Source organism: Crotalus tigris, unplaced genomic scaffold (genome assembly GCF_016545835.1).
Source record: "Crotalus tigris isolate CLP2741 ecotype Arizona unplaced genomic scaffold, ASM1654583v1 scf7180000018549.3470463, whole genome shotgun sequence".
NCBI classification, from domain to species: domain Eukaryota; kingdom Metazoa; phylum Chordata; class Lepidosauria; order Squamata; family Viperidae; genus Crotalus; species Crotalus tigris.
In genome coordinates, this window is record NW_024097072.1 from 1942014 (window position 1) to 1963922 (window position 21909).

The 21909-nt window shown below is 41.7% G+C and overlaps 1 protein-coding gene across 4 annotated transcripts in view; it reads left to right on the plus strand.

Moving 5' to 3' along the window:
- The window catches only part of BMP1 (bone morphogenetic protein 1), an 83561-nt gene that overhangs the window by 24106 nt on the left and 37546 nt on the right, over positions 1–21909 (plus strand). For all 4 annotated transcript variants that reach the window (XM_039354258.1, XM_039354260.1, XM_039354259.1 and 1 more), the window contains 3 exons: positions 15484–15597; positions 18806–18967; positions 20749–20866. In XM_039354258.1, coding sequence (XP_039210192.1) covers positions 15484–15597; positions 18806–18967; positions 20749–20866 — 394 coding nt within the window. The remainder of the gene's footprint in view (positions 1–15483; positions 15598–18805; positions 18968–20748; positions 20867–21909) is intronic.

Genomic DNA, 21909 nt, shown 5'->3' on the forward strand with positions numbered 1-21909 from the left:
CATGTCATACAACCCGCCTTGCCTACCCTACAAGGTTCCATCCAAAAAAGGTACCGGAACTCCATTCTGGGTGTTCTATGAGAAAAAAAGCCCTGACTATATTATTCCTTTTGACATTTATTTAATATCTTTTTTTAAAAGCAACATTGCGATGGGAAAGTGGCTTTAAGATTGCCTATTAGGACCAGTTAGTTAGCATCCTGTTCACATGGAGGAGTGGGGAAAAAAAGTGGTTTCTGGACTGACTACCCAGTTAAAATAATCTAAGCTTTGCATAATTGACTTTTCCTGGAAATGATAAGTACCGTTTGCTCCTGACCTCAGTTCAGTTTAGAAGTTCAGGTTTCTTTCCAAAAGCAGCTGACTTTACATAGTGCTCCTCACTCAAATTATGGCTGTGTTTGTTTTCCTCTTGGGAACATATGCATAAGATAGGAGTCTGTGGTTGTGCTTGGTTCCTATCATAGATCATAGTTTTGAAGAACAACATTGCAGTGATAGAACCTGTGTGTTGCATGCAGAAAGTCTCAGCTCAATCTATGGCCAATCTGGTAGTGACAGCCTTGGAGATGGTGTTTGTATGTTGTCATCTGACTCTAACCATTAGACTTGTTCAGGCATCAGCTCTTCTTATGACACTCAGTGGATACAGAAGTTGGATTTAGAAGAACAGAATAGAGTATTGAGACATTTGTTCTTCGATGCTGGAGAAGATTCTACAGACACCCAAGGAAACAAACAAATAGATCATAGAATAAATCAGGCCTGAATTCTCACTTGAAGCACTAATAACCAGGATTCAAATATAACCTTTGGACACATCACTCAGAATGGGATGCCTTGGTTATAATGTTTGAAAGGAAAAGAAGAAGGAAACAATGGCAAGTGGTCGGATTCAGTAACAACAGCAATTAATATGCTATTGTATATTACTTAAAAGGCTACCTTAGACAGATCATTCTGCAGCGAATCAAACCAAGTGGTTGCTAGCATCATCATTATTGTGATGACACTTAATCAATCAAGGAGGAAGATGCAATCTAAAATTGCTAGAAATCCAGAGGCAGTCTCTGCTGTCTGATTCCAGTGTCCACAAGATGTTTCTCAATTCCTTGAAGGCTACTAATGAGAACTTTCCAGAAATGAGAAGTCACATTAATTTAGACTAACTTCCAAAGCTGACAAGTAAATTACCCCTAATGTAATTGGTGGCAATAGAGTTATCTTTAGAATTGACAGTGATAACTGTCTTAAACTAAAATAAACTCACATTTTATAAAGATTTTCTTTCCTTATTTGGCTAGAGTTTGTTACTTTCTGAATGTAAAAGTGTCTCTATCCTGTAAGAGCTGCTTTGATGCTTTTGTCTGGGTGTACAAGTTACCCAACAGATGTCTGAAAAGGTACTTACTTATTTAGATGTGAATCATGTGCCATCATCCCAGACAGAAAATAAATATAAGCTAGTATACCTGTAGTTGCAGAGATTGTCACTGAAATCTTTCCGGTACAAATCCAATTAACAACCCTAAATACACAGGATAACTTGGTATCTCTCTAGAATTATTTTCGACAGACATTCTACACTGTATTTTTTCTCCCCTGTTTTTGTAATGAACATCCTAATATTGGAGAGAACATTTGAATCTCATTTGAGTTGACAAAGATTCCTATTTTCTTATCTTAGGAATGGTTGGCTTTTAACCCTGAAATCAACTCCCATAAGGTGGTTCCCAAATTTAATATTTATGGGACCAAAGAAGGAAGTTTGTGGATTAGTTTTAATCTTAACTTTGCCTCATTAAAAGATGCATTGTGATTAAGGTGCTGGCCTAGGACTGGAGAGATCCAGATTCAACTGAGTTTGTTCTGTTTGTTTCTTATCTTGTCTTCTCAACAATCTGTTGGATTGTGGATCTTGGATCACAGCACACAGTGGACCTGCTTAATCCACTGGACTTTCTATTTCCAGAAACCTGATGTGGGTGCATCATAAAGCATTCCACCCTTAGTTTTTCAAGGCTTCTTAAATCCAACTTAATTTTTCTTAATCTTTTCTGCAGTCAACCCATCCTGGGCCTCCTGAATCTCTCTGAGGTCCTACAGTGGCTTTTAAAATTACAGTGTAAAGCCAAACAATTCCTTCGTCAGAAAAGTAAAATTTCTTTTTCCTCTGAGGTAATTTCTGTCCTTAAGCCACAGAAATGATCTCAAAGACAGAAGAAATTGTACCGACAAAGGCATCTGAAAGAGCAGCTAGAGACAACAAGGGATGACTGGGTCGTTTATTAAAAAGCGCAACTTCACTTTCCCCATTTGGGATTCAGTGCTTTCGCGACCCATCTCTGTCATAATAAAAGCGTTGTTTTCATTGACTGAAATGCTGGGATTACATCATCCTTTGAAGAACACTTTAAAAGGAAGATTTAAGGGTCAAGTAAGGATTAAGCTTCCTTCCAACCATTGGAAAAAGTTGGTCAAGCCTTAGTTTGTTACAGCTCAGAGAGAATTCCCTGAAGTTTTGACGCAGCAGCTTTTGAGTGATTCATTAGGAGGAATATTCATATTGCAGGAACTCTCTTGAGAAACCTTGTAAAATTTAGGCTAGCTGGGAAACTATGAAACCAGGGGGGCTTCCTACCATATAAGTGAGTTGTCTGATGGGTGATGTCAAAAATAGGTCAGTTGAATTATGGCTCAATCCTCTATGCTGCTCTACGATCATAATACAGCTAGCCGTCAACTTCTTTAGTGACCGTTCAAAATTACAACGGCACTGAAAAAAGGTGACTTATGACCATGTTTGACACAATCATTATAGCATTCCCATGGTCACGTGATCAAAATTTGGCCACTTGCCAACTGGCGTGTACTTGTGACAGTTGCAGTGTCCCAGGGTCACGTAATCACCTTTTTACAACCTTACAACAAGCAAAGTCAATGGGGAAGCCAGATTCACGTAAGAACCGTGTTACTAGCTTAACAATTGCACAGTGATTCACTGTGGCAAGAAAAGTCATAAAATGGGGCAAAATTTACTTAACAGCTTGTCTTGCTTAACAACAGAAATTTTGGGCTCACTTGTGGGTGTTGAGGACTAACTGTAAAGATTTGCTCTGGCTTAATCTTCCATGTGAACTAGGTTGTTAAGACTTGTTCAACACATCAATTTAGCACAATGTATGAACTCAGTCTTTTGGAGAAAATAATAGGGATCCTTGCTTTATGTACAACGAATAAGGAACAGAACCAGAAATTCGTGCTTTATTTGATAGCCTCTTCACCATCAAAGACTTTTAGCCTACATTAATATTTGTGAATTGTTTTTTTTTTTTTATGGTTGACTCCTGTAGATATTCTTCTGTGGTCAGACAGGGAGACATTTGAACAACAATGAGAACAATAAAAAGGGATGGAAGGCCAAATTACATTTTTATGGATCAAATTGGTCTCTTATCAAATCAGGGATGGCTGGGGAATTCTGGGAATTGACATCCACGTATCTTAAAGCAGCTGAGGTTAGGAAACACTTTTTTAGATAGAAAAAACAGCCCAGCCAAAAAAGAAAAAGAAAAAATGAATGTCAAGCACAAGATAACCTTGTTCTGTCTTTGGCCTTGCTGTACCAAACGTCCTCTTCCTTTCTCACAATTAGCAGAACGACAAGGAGGTCTGGCCTTTTGCTTTATCAAGTCAGCCTGTCCCAGCAAATTTCCCAAGCAATCTTGCCCAATGTGTATGTTTTGTTTTGCTTCACTTTGTTTTTAATAAGAGAAAACAACATTATGGTTCAGCCTAAACTGGTTCAGATTAAATGTGGGGCTGGACCAGAGACAAAGGTCAACCCTCAGGCCTTCATTTTTCCAGAGAGGAAGGAACTAAACGTCTGGTGCGTGTTGATGACATTTGCAGGTCATCTGCAATTTGCATCTCATTTCATCAGAAAGAGAAACCCTGGGATGCAATCTGGCCTGCTGTCGGTCCAGGCATTGGCCCTCAATCCTTCATTCTGCCTGAATTGGGGGTCCAGCCCCCTCCTTTCTCTTATGCTGGCCTGCCAATTACTGAGCCAAAAGCAGCTCTGATTAATAAGGGCCTGGCAGGCAGAGAAAGTATTTTTGGCATCAGGGAATATTTTCCAAGCAAGCTGCAAGCTCTTTGAATTATTTTTTGGGTTGAAATGTTGTGATGAAGCACTTTTTAAGGCCGTTGGTCTGATGCATTTTTAATAATCAGAATAAAAGTGCTAATACAGGATCCAACAGGATTCTGAACCAAAGCTATTTGAATCACTAGTATTAATTAAATCTAGTCTTATAAATGAAGTGATTTGGACACCCAGGACTTTAATGCAGGCACCAACAACAACTTTGTTAAAGCTTTTAGTGTTACTTGGGATTATAATTTAGTAATTTTCTTTGTTTACCTCTTAGTTTGCTTTTCTGATAGGATAGCAGAACATAGTTTTGAGAGGGTGGAATCCTCAAGATGGAACATTGTGACTACAATATCAGAATATATCTAGAAAGGGTTGTCTTTGCTCTTTTTCTATGGATTCCCATTTAAAAACTCAAGGTTACAAGATCTGGATTTGTACCATCTCACAATTAAGCACTCTGTTGGTCCACTGATGCTAACACCGGACACTGATTTTTGTGTTGGTTCCTCTCAGGTGCAAAATATCATATCTACACATGAAGGTCCAGCTAAACTGATTTATTGCTATTCATGGCTATGCAGAGGAATCTTCTCAACAAAGAGTCAGCACCCGCTTGGAATTAGATAAGGGAGCACAGAATTCAAGGGGGTTGGAATTAGTTTGCTTGTGACTATGTAGGGATTCCAGGCTGATCCCTTTTTTAACTCCGTCCCCAGGTTCTACCGCTCCTTCTCCTTCTACATTCCCACAGCGTCACCATACGGCAGTGACAAGGTTTTGTGCCAATGGGCAGCTTCCATTAGGAAGCTGGAAGTGTCACTGGAAAAGTGGATTGCCACAATGCTAGACGAGATGCATGCACAGCCATTGGAATAACGTTTGGCCCAGCCAGACTCCTAGCTCATTCCAACAGGAGAACTCAGTTGCATTAATAGAGAAATGACACCTGAGGCCTGGAATTGATTTAATTCTGCTTCCTTGAGGAGGTGCAGTGAGTCATTGCCCTAGAATTGACCACTAATGTCTGGGTCCATTTTTATGTTCAGCTTTTGGGCATTACTAGGTCAGTTGGCAGTAGTTCTGTGCCAACTGTATGGTATTACAGAGAACACCATTTTTTCTAGATTTCAGAGCAGAGTCTATTTCGTCCTCTATAATTTCAGAACACAGATATACTAAGCACTTACTTATCCCCAACTTTTCCTGCTGCCAATTGTACTCTTGAATCTGTGTCCACACAAGGAAACAAGATACAACACATCCCACATTTGGCAAAGCCACAGTTCATTCCACGCATATGTTGCTCGCAAGAGCAGCTCACCCTTATGAATGTTTCTAATTTGAAATGCACAATAAGAAAAGGAATACCTTGAATGGAAACAGTCATGTGGCCAAACTGGTGGGGGGGGGGGAGAGAAATGTGCTTGATGGAAATAGGGCTTGTTTGATGGGAAACTTCACCAACAAGTCAACATAGGATGAATTGATTGCAAATTGTCTTGACTAGCAATAATATGTTGCAATTATGATTGGGATGGATAGATTTTCAGCAAGAACAGAGATTCTACTGTTTGTTTTTCTTTGAAAACCAGTTACATTAATTCTTATTAGGGACAGAGCTTTCTATTCTTGGGTTAAGGTGGCATGCTTGCTTTATTTTATTTATTTATTTTTTACAAATAATTCAAGGCGGTGACCATACCTGACACACCTTCTTTCCCAGTGGTGGGATTCAGCCAGTTCGTACCACTTTGGCAGAACCGGTAGCTAATTTTTTGTTGCCCAGGCCCAGAATGGACTTCCGGAAGTAGCATCCACACAGAGAACCGGCTGTTCACATATTTGAATCCCACTACTGTTCCTTCCTCCTATTTTCCCCACCACGACAACCCTGAGAGGTGGGTTGGGCTGAGAGAGAGGGACTTGCCCAAAGTCAGCCAGCTGCTTTTCATGGCTAAGCTGAGACTTGAATCCATGGTTTCCCACTTTCTAGTCCCATTAAACCAAATTTATGCTCTTAAGAACTTTTGCTTGCAGCCCGTTCCGTTCCTTGGTTCTTTTCTTAACATCTACCCAAACACTTATCTAGACTAGATCGTCTGAAGTGACCGGCAATCTTAAGACTTGGTAAAACCCTGTCCAAAACCCTTTTGTGTATATTTGGGATCTGGCCAGCTCATTATATGGTTGGCTAAGCCTTCTTGCAAAAGAGGGGCTAATAAAAAGAGCTTACCTGCTTTTTGTACAATTAGCATTTGGAAGCCAAAACACTGATTGCATTTCTAATTGCACCTTTCTACCTGGTAATAGATGGCAACGACAGAAAAGCAGTGTATCTTTGTTGCTCCAGAAGTTCTGGTTGTAGTAAAAAAAAATTCCTATTCAGAAAGTTACTTATTTTATAGCCTCCATTTGCTATTTTTGGGTGGGGGACATCAACACCTTATGTGTTGGCGTCCAGTTTCTTGGGAGGTCTGTCGGTCTAAATCAGGGATCTTCAAAGTTGGCCCTTTTATGACTGGTGGACTTCAACTCCCAGAATTCCTCAGCCAGGCATGCTGGCTGAGGAATTCTGGGAGTTGAAGTCCACAAGTCATAAAAGGGCCAACTTTGAAGACCCCTGACTTAAGGGCTGCTAACACACAATGTGGAAAGTACATGCCTGCATTGGACCTGGAGGAAAGAAAAAGCACCATGACCACCAACAAAACAATTTCTTGCCCAATGACATGGAGACTGACATAGTCCTAGTTCTAGTTCCACAGCAATAACTCACTGACCAACAGATACATCTAGCACAGGGGTCTTCAAACTTGGCCCTTTTATGACTGGTAGACTTCAATTTTCAGAATTCCTCAGCCAGCATGCCTGGCTGAGGAATTCTGGGAGTTGAAGTCCACCAGTCATAAAAGAGCCAAGTTTGAAGACCCCTGGTCTAAACGTTTGTTTGCTGAAGTTGTTCATTATAGTTAGATTATCGGCCATTGTTGCATTGTTGCTGCGATAACTATAGTCTTGCATCTCTTCCAAGAGATAGATAATACAGATAGTCATTGACTAAAAAACACAATTGGGAGCACAGGTTCCATTGCTAAGTAAGACAATTATTAAGTGAGTCACACCCAATTTTATGACCTTTTCCCACCATTGTTAAGCAAATCACCGCAATTAAGTGACTCACACCGTTGTTGAGGAAATCTGGTTGGCAGAAGCTGGGGCAAGGGACAGGAGCTCACCCCGTCATGCGGGGTCTTGGACGGCCAACCTTCCGGTTAACCAGTCCATTGTCTTGACCTGATTAAATAATGTCTCGTTCAATCCATCTGTGGGTTCTATCACCCGAGAACCCTGGTCCAGTCCAAGTTGTTTGCCTCCTCTAGCATCCATCTGTCGGGATAGGGGCATTTCTTTATGCCCATCAAAGTTACACTGGGGAAAGATGGCTTCAGCTGTTCCCTGCCTCTCTTTCTTTGGCTTATGAGCAGGCACCCCTTGCCAAGCAGTTGCATTTAATTTACACCAGTATTTGGCAAGACCAACTCATCTTTTAAAAATGACACTTACTTTGGATCCTAATAGTGCCAAATCTGTTTGGCAGCCAATTTGGTTAATATCTTTCACTGCTGTAAATCTCTCTCTCTCTCTCTGCCTTTTCCATGATGAATTTCTCCTGTGATTGTAGCAGTTGTTGCTTTGCTCTTCCTGGAGACATAGAATAGCCCTTTCTAACTTTGTGTCCTTCAGACACGGTAGGGTTTTAACTCTCCCAAGTATTAGCTAGGTCAGTGATGGCGAACCTTTTAGAGACCGAGTGCCCAAACCCAAAACCCACTTATGCATTGCCAGGTGCCGGGTGGGTGTGGCCCATTAGGTGAGTGTGGCCCATTGAGTGGGCATGGCTGCAGTGGTAACAGCAGACTGGGTGGGACTAAAAAGTTCAATCAATCAATTCCAACTTTACAAGATCTTTTTTTTTCCTGCGAGAAGTTTAAATTGACTGATTGAACTTTTTTTTTTTTTTGCACATGGCAGCGGAGGCCTAAGCGAAAAGGTTTTATAAACCCAGCTGAAGGCCTAGGACTGGGGTGACGGCGCATGTGCCCACAGAGAGGGCTCTGAGTACCACCTCTGGCACCCATGCCATAGGTTCACCACCACTGAGCTAGGTCCACGGAAAAACCTCTCTCCATGTAACCGGTCCCTGGTGCCTAAAAGGTTGGGGACCTCTGTCCTAGAAAGCAACCTCTCCTAGCTCAAAATGACCAAGCCAGAAGTTCCACCATGTTACGTAAAGTTACCAAATTGATCTTGCCTTGATTTCTGATGTTAAGTCATCCCGTGGGCAATTATAGCTATGTTAACCTTCAGAACAAGTCTAAATTGGGTTGGAATACCTACTAATAATCGGTATCCCTCCAAACTAAGGAATACTCTAATATTTAGTAAATTATAGAATAGAATGAAGGCGTATATATAAAATTCAGCCCTTGCTGAATAGCATAGCTTCTGTCTAGACTCTTAGATGGAGTCCCAACTGGCTCTCCATGCCAGCTGAGGTAGTCAAATTTAAGTCTTCTCTGTCATCACAGCAATAGGGAGGGGAATTTGTACTTCATGTTACCTACTGAAATAATGTAAAGAAAAATGTAAATCATTCCGAAACGTGTTTTGATAAGCACTTAAGTCCAAACTTGTCTCAGTTTGTCTGTCTTGAGGTGACGTGGTTTTATATATGTGTGTGTATCAATTAGAAGTATAAACTGCCTCTTTCCTAAAAAAGCTCTAAGCTTTTTTAAATTTTCAATCAGTGCAAATCTCATATTCAGGTAAAAAATGCTTAGGAACACATTGTGGCATCAAGAAGAGGGAATTATATCATTTCCGTACCAAATATGGATCTTTGATATCGTATATCTTCAATATGAAGTTCTTGTTCAAATACCTTCCTGTAAATGGGTTGTTCCTACTCTGACTCTTTCTCGGCTTTTCTGTTAATTCATGTGCCTAACAAGAACTGGGCTTGTTGGCTGGAAAGCCGGCAACCAAAAGCCAAAAGTAACAATAACGTATAGTTCAAGCCATTATGCTCTTCTGTGTACTTCAACGGAGGGCGGTGTGGTGACTCAGCGGTTAAGACCCTGGACTTGTCTGCTGGAAAGCCAGCAATCCAGGTTTGAGATCCGAGCTCACATGATGGGGTGAGCTCCCGTCCTACCAATCTAGCAGTTCAAAAGCATGCAAATGTGAGTTTATAAATAGGTACCACTTCGGTGGGGAAGTAGCAGCTAACCACATGACTGGGGAAATGTCTTTGGACAGCACTGTCTCAGTGGCCTTGAAGCAGAGATGAGCATCGCCACCTAAAGTCAGCTTCAACTAGCGGAGTAAAATCCAGAGAGTCTTCCTTTACCTTTTCCTTCTCTCAGTCTTAAAGACTTGGGAATAACAATTTTTGAAGAAAAGGTAGTAAATGATATGATTGTTTCTGCCCAGTGCATCACAATGTTAAGTAGCTATTGTCACCGACTTCTTTTATATCGAATGCCATCGTGAGCTGTCTCTACAGCCACAAGCAAGTGCCCAGGCTGGAAAGCAGCAGCGGAAACAAAAATGATTATCTCACAGGAGCCAGCATGTTGCCAAGGAAGAGATGAAACAGTTTGGCTGCTTGGTCATGTCAACCAAGCAGACCACATGGATCTAGAAAATATGAATTAACTTGTCGTCAATATTAGTCAGCGCTCTGCAAATACTCAGTGGGATCAAATTCAAAGCTCATTGTGTTGGGAATTGACGTCAGAAACCAAACTAACTTAGGTTAACTTGGTGAACGTAACCTCTGGAGAAGGACAGAATTGGTACTGGTACTTTGGGCTACAGGTCAGAAGTGTCATATTCACCCAAATCGTCACCAGATGATGAAGAGAAACCACAGGCCCACGCAATCCAGCTGCCACTCACTCAAGAGAAGTTTGCTGGGAATGCCGGCTGCTGCTGGCAATCACCCAATCATCTACATGGCACTGTGTATTGTTCTACACTTCCCTTGGCACAGTTGAATGGGTAATTTGCCAGCCTGCCTGGGCTGTAACTAACCTATAAGCACCAGCTGCCTGGGAGGGAACCTGGAATGAGCAGAAATGAAAGAGAAGAGCTGGAACGCATGAGACCATTGCCTTCCACCGTGATGCTTTTCACCAACTCTCTGTTCCTGCTTAGAAAATCTCAGTGTCTCTGAATGTAGCCTATTGCCCCGTACTCTATCTCACCCTTGAGATGGAACTGTTGCCCATTCCAGAACAATGGATGGAAGCTTTGCAGAAATAGATCCAAATTTAAAGATGAATTTTCTGACTGAGAGCTGTTAAGTGGTGGAACCACCTGTCTTCTAGAGACATGGGTGCCTCATTACTGGAGGGTTTTCAAGCAAAGGTTCAGAAGTGGTTGGTCTGAGGATTCTTGACTTGGGCAATAGTTTGGACTCTAGAATGCTTCCAGGGTCCCTTCCACGCCTATGATTCTAAGTATCTCTGTTTCCTTCTCCCAGTCAGTTGCCAGGCATCCGAATTTTGATTGCAATGGTTAAGTGTGAAAAACGGTCAGAAATCACTTTATTCAAGGCCGTTGTAAGTTGAGGACTACCTGCATAAGCCGCTCAGATGCTTGGCAAATGATTCGTGTTTATGACGGCTGCAGTGTCCTGGGGGGGGTGTCTTGTGAACCCCTTTTGCGACCTTCTGACAAGCAAAGTTGATGGGGAAGCCAGATTCCGTTAACAACCAGGTTACTAACTTCACAGCTGCAGTGATTCCCTTAACAACTGTGGCAAGAAAAGTCATAAAATGGGGCAAAACTCACTTAACAGATGTCACACTTAGTAACAGAATTTTTGGGCTCCATTGTGGTCGTAAGTGAAGGTTTACCTGTAATTGTGTTGGCTCTTCTGAAACCATTTCAACATCAGTACTTTGTGCTGCTGATGTCTTCTCTGTTTTCCCTTCCCCTGTGAAACAAGAATATTTTAGCAAAGGGCTAGATTATTCCAGAGCAGTAAAATTACGCATGCCACGCAAATCCTTTATTCTCACACTACCTATCCGTTTTGCAGAAATAATTCAGTCTTGTCTGTTCTAGCAAATACACAAAAAAGAACCTTGTAGCAAGCGCAGTCAGTATTGTGTACACAGGGTAAACATAGTGGTCATTCACAACAGCAGTGAAATCACAATGTGTACGTACGTATTGTGCCTCTTTGTAATCCCGCATTCACCCTCTCAAATCCATGCATCTATATTGTTGCCAAATAAACAATGGTAGGTTGCAAAGAGCTGAGACCGCTTCTGACATGTTCCTGTCCATCTAAGAGGGTGAGGATTGCTGAATAATACATAAACAAACATCAGAAGAAATCAGCAGACTGGTTTCACGGGAACAAAGAGAAGTATGTATTGTTAAGAGTCGGTCCCCAGGGTGCCTCAATCTAAAGTTACAATTTTTTTCCATGTTAAAAAGCCCAAGATCCCTAAGTCTTAACATATCGGTTGGATTGAGATGCTTAAGATGAGATGAGAAGCACTTGGTCATTCTCTGCCTTTGAAGGCTCAGTCTGTGGTTGGCATTAACTCAGATGATTAAGCAGTCAATTCGTTGCACAGCTGTTATCAACCGGCTTTCTCTGTGAATCTCTACATTCTTTCTCCACATAGGCATGGCTTTGTAATTACGCTTTTTCATACTGCTTCGGTTGGGAACAGGCAATTCTAGCGAGTAAATCTCTTCAATTTAAACTTATTTCTTTACTGTGTTTGCGAACGCTTTGAAGTCTCTGAAACAAGGGGCTCGTTCACACATGCAGCAGCTCTGCCAACTTGGCTCTTTGGAAACGTTTCTAGGCTCACTATCAAAGTTAGGCTGAAATTGTGGGTGTCTCTGTGACATTTCAGACCAAATATTCTGAGTTCAACTGTTGGAACTGGAAGCTAAATCTGCGGCATTGCTTGAATTGGTGTAGAAGTTCCCAACCTTTGGGCTGAAGGATACTGAGGGGCACTGAAAATGGTGGTGTGTTTGTGTGGCCGGTATCTAATGCTAACACAAAACCTCCTAATATTTTGGCGCCCTCAGTTGAAAATATTGTGAGAGACCGGTGTTCGTTATTTCAGTTCCTTAGTTTAAAGTAGTCATAACAATAATCATAGCATGAAGGCAGGCAAAAGTGTTGAAGATGATGGAATACAACTGACGGTGAAAAATTGATGAAGGCAGCAGCATCAAGAGAAAGCTACCAATATTCGGGGTTTTGGGAAGCTTCTGATTTATTACAGAATCAAGTCAAAGAATGCTTCTACCAAATGTATCAAAATCTATCCCAGGTCCTTCAATTGACTGATGTTGATTTTTGTCAATGCTGATGGTGTTCAAGTGGTGCTCCAGTTGTTTAGGGATTGCACCCAAGGCACCTATTATTATTATTCTTCATTAATATTATCCTTCATTATTCTAATTTACTATTCCCCATTACTATTTCTGGTGGGGTGCAGTGGCCTAAGAGTTAAGGCACACTGGATTTGTTGACTGAAAGGGTTGCAGTTCAAGACCCAAGTACCGCGTGACGGGGTGAGCTCCCCTTGCCTCAGCTCCTGCCAACCTAGCAGTTCAAAATCATGCAAATGCGAGTAGATAAATAGGTACCACTTCGGTGGGAAGGTAACAGCGTTCCACGTGCCTCGGCATGTAGTCGTGCTGGCCATATGACCACAGAAGTGACTTCAGACAACGCCGGCTCCCTCAGCTAGGAAACTAAGGTGAGCACCACCCCCTAGAGTTGGACATGACTGGACAGGGGAAAACTTTACCTTCTTAACTTTTATTACTATTTCTGGGAATTTATTTTAAGACTGTTCATCGTCCACAGTCGCTTGCCGAGCTAAGCAGCCAAACAAATTGAATAAACAGATGAATAGATGCATGTGTTTTAATAGCTAGTTAAAAAGGAAGTGAGGAGGGAGTAGGATGGAAGAGAACGACAACTCTACTGTTTCCAAGAAAAGATGGCTTAACCAGGATATTGAGGAGCTTGGAAGCGAGGTACCCAAAAGCCATGCTTTGCTTCCTTCCACTCACTCTCCGTCGTTCTTTCCATTTCACGTTCCAGAAATTTTCATGAGTTGCATTCCAGAACTGCATTGCTACGTTGCCCTTCCTTCCCTCATGTGTTCCTTACTGTGCAAAGATTTGGCGTCCTCTGAGCATTTTCCCCTTCAGGGCAGTTAAGACACAATGGATAAGCCAGCAGTTTAATTTCACAATATTTTACAGCACAAAGTCAGAGCAAATATTAGCTGTCCCTCAAATATTCCCATCTTGTCAGGTGAAGATGGTGTTTCTACAACATTTGTTGTTGTTTCTATTTTCGTGATAGGCGTTCAAATATTTGCATCCCAGAGACGTGAGACAATATTTTTTTTACAATGCACAAGTGGTCACCCTTGGCTTAAGGAGCATCTGCAGTCCCTGGACTAATCTGTCCAATGTCTTTCAGAAGAATGGGTCCCCTGTCTTCTGCCTGGACTTCTATAGATTTCGTTATGGCTTTAAGTGTGGCGACGTGTGGATAGAAAACGCAAAAATAAGCATTTTGTGAAAATCAGTTTGGTTTTAATTACAGCTTTCAGGGTTTCTGGCTGTAAAAAGTGGAAATGTATATGCACGGCCAGAATGTTTGGTTCTTTGGCGTTGTGATTGCAGAGAGGGAAGCAGAATTTCGAATTTGCTAGGAACTGAGCTGAAAAGGAACGGAATCCAATCTGGCACAAAGGATCTGTGCATTGTTATCCGTTTCGTTCAACTGAACCATATGATTTTGATTCTTTCTATGGCAGATGAATGGGAGGTTATTTGAGTATCCCTTGGATTAAATGAGCTCAGACTGACTTGGCAAAATCGGTGTGCCGAGAAAGCGATGGAGGATGTTTGAGAAAGGGAACTTTCCGAAGAAACTTGAGGTTAACACAATTTATGTAATAATAATTTTTTAAAAAAAATCTCTAGCACATGCAGTAGACTTTATGGAGACCAGATGTTTAACATGATAGTTGCCAACTGAGCTGATGGAAGAAGGTGAGACAGGGAGGAACCATCCATCATAGTAGCCATCTTTCCTCTATGCCAGAGGTCTCCAAACCTGGCAACTTTAAGACTTGTAGACTTCAACTCCCAGAATTCCCCAGCCAGCCATGAGAAGTCTGTTGGCTTCCTGCTGGCTTCCCACAAACAAAGTCAATGGGGAAGCCAGTGGGAAGTCAGAAGTTTCAATCATGAAAGATCCTCACTTAAATAATTTGCTCGATCCTTACTTAATGATGGCAACCAGGGCATCTGGGATGACCATCGCTAAGTGGCACAGCCATATGGTTTTTCAGTTACAACCACATCACTTAATGATTGAGTTTCCAGTCCCAATTAGCATTGTTAAGAAGACATTGCCTTTAGTAAAATTCCATGGTAGCTGATTTTAGGATTTTTTCACACTTCTGCAAACATCCATATGAACTTCCTGAAAGCAAATGGAGACTGATGAAATTTTTGAACTACAATGTGATCCAGCTTCAACAAGGACATAAGACAGTTCATGAATATGATTATTTTTAAGACTGTGGCAGTCTTGGTGGTGAACCTATCTTACAGGGCAAATAACTTTGGAGAATGAATTGGGGCAAGGATTAAACTCTTGTCCCTAATACCAAGAGGCAGTTTGGTGTAATGGTTAAAGTGCTGAATTGGAAACTGGGAGACTGTGAGTTCTACCCTTCTTTAAGCAAAAAAATCAGCTGGATAAGGTGGGCCACCTGGTTCAGTATCTCTTTAACATTATCTCTAAACACAATTTTTTAAAAATCCATTTGTCCATGGATGTCTCTTTGCCTTCTCCGATTTGCGGAGTAATTCATAGCTCTTTTATTGTTCATAAAATGTTGAATGTCTTTTTCTGTGTCCATTGACAGCCTGCTTTGAAGTCCTTCTTTAAAGATACTTTTTTTTTACCGATTTAACATTTTAAAAAAAATGTAAACATGCGAAGGGACATCAAGATCCAAAGAGAAAATCCTCCAGATACGTTTTTATGCCCTGAGAACAAATTTAGAGGTGCTTAAGAGTAAGTGGAGTTTAAAAGGGGGTCTTTACTGCCGTCTTTGTGTCACGGTGAATCAGCTGAGTTTGATGAACATCAAAGTGTACATTAAATGTGCTGTACTGTAAATACCGTCATTTTTAAATCCACTCAGTTTGAAAATGTAAGTCCCTTTTCTCCTTCTGTTTTCCAGCCGCCTTTATAGGAGATATCGCCTTGGATGAAGAGGACCTGAGGTTGTTCCAGGTGGACAGGGTTGAGGACCTCACACGGCACACAGTTGAAAGAACTGCTACCAATACTTCAGGTAGGGTTGCTAATCTTCCAGAATGTTAGCGGTGGAGATACAGGTAGTCCTTGAGTTACGGCCACCGTTGAGTCCAAAATTTATGTTGCTAAGTGAAACCTTTGTTAAGTGATTTGGAAACATGTGGATCGTGTGATTTCCCCTTTGGCGAAGAACAAAGTCAACGGGGAAGCCAAATTCATTTGACAGCCAGGTTACTAACTTGTCCACTGCAGTGATTCACTTGACAAACTGTGGCCGGAAAGTTCATAAAACGGGGCAAAACTCGCTGAACAGACGTCCCACTTAACAACAGACATTTGGGGCTCAAGTGTAGCCGTAAGCCGAGGACTAACCCGTATAGAACCTTTGCAGAGAAGGCCTTCCTTGGGAATTTAACTAAAGAGGACGAAAGTGAGGAGAAGAGTCATTGCAGGAAAGACAAACAGAGTGTGAAAAGGGAGCGTTGCATCCATCATGTCCCTGTGAAAAGAAAACCAGACATGTGCAGTGCTACTGTTAGCTCAGCTGCTGTTCCTGTGGAGAATGGAAAGCAGGCGCAGTCCTGGCACATGTCCACCGATAACATTGGCAGGATTCTGGGGTCCCCAGGAAAAAGACAAAAGGAGCAAAGATACCTACCATCTTTGAGCAAGGGCAAGTGTTTTTTAGCTGTGTTTTTTTTTTTAGCAGAATGAGGACAATTATGTGAAGGATTTTTCCCGGGACTGAAGAGATCTCCCTACCACTGACATTTGCTCAACTGTAGATTAACGTCTGCCAAAATAAAAATAAAAATGTATGTGTACCTATGAGTCATTGTTGACTCCTGGCAACTACCTGGACAGGTCCCCACAGTATTCTGAACAACGTTTTTAGGAAGTGTCTTCTCGCCTTCCTTTCTTTCTTCTTCTTCTTCCTAAGACAGAGAGAGAAAGGCTGGCTCAAAGCCATCCAGCTGGCTTTATGCAGAACCCGTGTTTTCCAGATGTTTAGCCCGGTGCCTTTGTCACTACATCAAGGTGGCCTTTCCCTGAGAGAAAAGGAGTGAAAAACGACGGGATCCATAGTATTCAAAGCATGCAAATTGGCAATTATCCACACGCTCTTCAAGCATTCAGGGTTGGCCTGTTTGTTTTAACTCACAGATGTTGTGGGCTTTTGAACAAAAGGGACAATCAGCTTTGTCAGTCTTGAAGGTGATGGTTGGATTGTGGGCAAGTGTGGCCACAAAGTGTTCTGAGTTCTTTGTGGACTTCTGGTTGCAGTGATAGGACCAAAAGGGAACCAAGTATAGCAATAGCGCTTAGACTTATATACCGCTTCATAGTGCTTTACAGCCCTCTCTGAGTGGTTTACAACATCAGCATATTGCCCCCAACAGTCTGAGTCAACCTTGAGCCAGTCAGGATCAAACTCCTGGCAGTGGGCAGAGTAAGCCTGCAACACTAATCACAATGGCATTGATCTTCAACCAACACATGCAACCCCCCCATCAGCATCTCACCTTCCAATGACACTCACCTGATATGACCTCCCCATCACCTCATGGATGCCATCCACACCTGACCCATTGCAAGTCCTTGCCTGACGTAACTCTTACCTAGTGTGACTTCCCCATCACAAGACTTACTGACCACACAAGGCCCTTATAAGCAGAAGAACACTGACACTGACATCCCTTAAACTCCACTGAAGACGTTACCTAGCCCGGTAATAAAACGTTCGGAAACCAACCCACAAGCTCGGAGAACGAACTTCCACCCTCAGTCCTTCTTGTACATCTATACTTTATGGCTTACCATCTATAGCCAGGGTGGGCCGTGGAAAGGATCTGAGAATTCCAGGCAGACATTCAGACCCTAATGCTCACTTTTTGCAAGAGCCAAGAGGTAGCTTGCCAGAAATCTGGGCTGTGAAGCATCAGCCTTGAGTTTGAACTGCCTCATTGTTTTCTTCATTCTTGGACATTTAGGGGAGGATCTTCTCCCAGCTACTGCTTTCATAGGCGGTGGCAGCCGTTGGACCAAAAGACTTGGAGAGAAAGACCTTGGCTTGCCTTCCTCACTCCTCCTTGTTTTAACAAAGCCATGACAAACTTGGGTGAAAACTGTGTTTTCACAGGCAAGTATGCATTGCTTACGAATAAGCTAGCTAGGCTTTATCATACTTTAATAACGATCCACAATAAGAAAAAAAAACAGAAAAAGATGAACAAGAGGAGTCTAAAAAGATAAAGGATAGGCGGGGAAATAACAGAATAACAGAGTTGGAAAATATCTTGGAAGTCTTTTAGTGCAATCTAGAGAAAGAACCCTATAGCATTCTGGACAAATAGCTATCCAGTCTCTTGACAACCACCAATGATGGAGCACCCCCAATGTCCCCCGAAGCAAGCCATTCCACTGATTAATTGTTCTCACTATCAGGAAAGTCCTCTTTAGTGCTAGATTGGATCTCTAATAAATTATCTTCTACCCATTGTTTCTTGTCATGGCCTCAGGTGCTCCGGGGAATAGGTTGACTCCCGTTTCTCTGTGACAACCCCTCAAATATTGGACGATTGCTATCGTGTCACCCCTGGTCCTTCTCTTCATTAGATTACACATACCAAGTTCCCATTCTCAGTTCAGAACTGCAGGATAAAGGAAGTCCAGTTCCTCATCTACAGGCTTTCCGGTTAAAAATGTTGAATGGCTGGCCTCAACAGCTAGTAAAAGGACAATGAGATCCAGTGTATTGAAGTTTGGACTTAGGAAGAAGGCCATAAGCCTCCCCAGAACAAGCTGATCATCAAATGACTTTTGGCAAGATCAGGGGTAGGCAACCTTGGTTCTTTTATGACTCGTGGACTTCAACTCCCAGAATTCATGCTGGCTTAGGAATTCTGGGAGTTGAAGTCCACGAGTCATAAAAGGGCCAAGTTTGAAGACCCCTCCCAGAATTCCTGAGCCAGCATGAGGGAAACTTTGGCCCCTTCATGACTCGTGGACTTCAACTCCCAGAATTCCTGAGCCAGTATGGCTCAGCATGGAAACCTCTCCATTTCTCCTCAGTATGGCTGGCTCAGGAATTCTGGGAGTTGAAGTCCACTAGTCATAAAAGAGCCAAGGTTTGCCTACCCCTGGGCAAGATCAACACAAATTTATTTTTAGTAGATCATGCAACTGGTTGAGCCCTGGGGAAGGAGTGGTGCTCACAAATCCCTTGGATTGTTGTCTCATCATAGGGAAAGGTGCAACCCGCACCAACATCAGACCTGGAAGGCTGCAGAGGAGACGATGGAAACAGGGCTGGGCACGGCCACGGAGTCGGCGGGCAGCCACTTCCCGCCCGGAGAGGATATGGCCGGATGGAGTAATTCCATATGTGATCAGTGGAAATTTCAGCGGTGAGTTGGAATTTGAAGATGAGTTTAAAATGTTCACTCGTGATGGGTTCTGTTTTGACCCAACTCTTTTATATTGCTTCTCTCCATTTCAGGGGTATTTTAAGACTCTTGGCACGCTTCCAGAGATGTAAAATGTAAGATGTAAAAAGATGTAACAATCCAATTTTGTTAGCACAATCTTAACATCATTATTCTCTCTTAGTGACTATTCTGTCTTCTCCCACTGCTGTTCTTTCCTCTTTCCCCATTTGTGCAGAGAGAAAAAAAAGTCATTATAGAAGAAAAAGGCAAAATAACTGCAAATGTCTTTTGCCTGCTAGCATTTGACAGGTGCATTGTTACTCCCTGAAAATTAATATTCATATATCAATGCATAATATATTGGAGTGTTTGCAGCTGGGCCTTCCTCATTTCCCTTTCTCTCGTTCCCTTTCTTATAGCAATTAAGAAATCCTTGAATCCCAATTTGATCTTCTGTTGAGGAGCGATTGAAAAGAGGAAGCAGGCGACAAAAGCCAAGGCTGAAATTGACCCTTTATGCAGCTGTTCCAAACTGAACGCCCTCTTTAGAAATTTCTCTTATTCTGGCCAGAATCTGCAACTGCCATCTCTTTCATTTTTTTTTAATACAACTGTATTTTTCTAGATGGAATTGAAGATTGAAAGACATGTGTTCATGAGTCTGTGAAATATCTTTATAATCTAGTCTTGTATGTACCTGCTCACAGTGTCCCTAAGATAGACAGATTGGGGTGGGTTGTCTCAGAAACAGCCGATCCTTGGAACTTTCTGATCATTTTATACAATTCAACTTTAATCCTAAAGCCAGATACAAACAAAATGTTGAATAAAAGTTATAATCTGCCTGCCTGCCTGCCTGCCTGCCTGCCTGCCTATCTATCTATCTATCTATCTATCTATCTATCTATCTATCTATCTATCTATCTATCTATCTATCTATCTATCTATCTACTTATCTACCTACCTATCTACTTATCTATCTATCACCTCTCTCTCTCTATCTCTATCTCGCTATCATCTATCATCTATGTATATGTATATGTGAGAAAAACAATACAATGGAGTATAAAAAGATATAATTAAGAACATAGGTACTGAAACAAATCCAAATAAAATACTATTGTATAAAGTTTCCGTCGTAAGTAATGGTACAACGCATCATACAAACGGTAGCACAAAACCTGGTCACTCAAGAACTTATTTTCAAGTCCTTGCCTGAGAATAGTAGCATTAAATAGAAATCATACTCTCTACCTGGAATTTTTTTTTTCAAGACAGGGTTTTTACCTATTTGAGTTGAAGTCCACAAGTCATAAAAGGGCTGAGTTTGAAGACCCCTGGCCTAGAGTTTCTATTGAACCACCACCATATGGACATAACCGAAGATGCATGGGGGTGTCTTCATAACAGACCCTTAAAATTGGACTTGAGTTGGGATGCTCTGGGTCTTACCTACCATACAATGCCATTTGAACTTCTCTATCCCAGCACTTGCCTCCTGGAAGAGTCTCTTCACAGAGGCTCATATGGCCTTCAGCCTGATCCAATTAAACTCTGGCTTTTCCCCTGGGCCATGAGTTAGGATGGATCATCTGCTAATAGATGATTCAGAGCTTTGATCCCTTTAGTGACCCATCTCTTCTTCCTAAGAATCTACGTCATTGTTTTATGTTTTTGAGAACTGTAAACACAGTGGAAACAGAGCATGGAGGTCTTTTTCTGTCTCTGACCATTTTTGGGTCTCTTTTTGTTTCTTACAGGCATTCAGCGAGCTATTTTTCGACAGGCCATGCGCCATTGGGAGAAGTATACGTGTGTGACCTTCTTGGAACGAAGTGATGAGGATAGCTACATTGTGTTTACATACAGGCCATGCGGGTAAGCAACAGGAAGACTACTGCATACAGTCTTCTTGTGGCAGGCAGGAGGAAATCTCAATGTTCTCAAGTCCCAAAGACTGAAGTATTGCCAATTGCTTAATAGATTGCACCAAAGGTCAAAGACAGTCGATTGCTCATCCAGTGTCTCTTGTGTAGGCATGTTTATGCCGTCAGGATTTCTGGAAGGACATTTCCCAAAACCGAATCAGAGATTGGAATGATTTGAAACCAAGAAGCAGAATCCCAGGAAGAGTAACTTAACCAGTTTTTTTTTTAATTTTGCTCTTGATTACCTAATAGTCTCTTAACTCTGAGGTTGACTTTAAAAAAAAACACAGTCCCCTTGAGCTCTCCATGGCACCGTATGAAAGTGATTAGTTGCAACAGATAGAACATGACGCCATCGTTAGAAAGAAAAGCAAACTTGAAGCAAGCAGCAGATTACAGTCCTCTTTCATCCTTCCTCCTTCAAGAATAGCAACAGCAATTGCACTTAGACTTATATACCGCTTCATAATGCTTTACAGCACTCTCTAAGTCAGGGGTCTTCAAACTTGGCCCTTTTGTGACTTGTGGACTTCAACTCCCAGAATTCCTCAGCCAGGCATGTCTGCCTGGCTGAAGAATTCTGGGAGTTGAAGTCCACAAGTCATAAAAGGGCCAAGTTTGAAGACCCCTGCTCTTAAGTGGTTTACAGAGTCAGCTTGTTGCCCCCACCATCTGGGACCTCATTTTAAAAAAAAAAAGTTGCTCCATGCATGATAATTGAACTTAGATTTGTGATAACACTAAATTTACAAATCAAATTATTTGCTTTCTTTTCCTAGCAGAAATTCAAAGGCTCTAGGCGCCATCAATAACATCCTTTAAATTACTTTTATTTTGGAATACACTTTTTAAAACTCACATACATATTTACTTGTATTTATCTTTATTTGGGTGACTTCTTCTGGGGAAAGGAATATGGGAGAGGAGAATGTTTCAAAACTGTGTCCTGTTTTGGTCACTACAATATAAAAAAAAAAAAAGATGTTGAGAGTC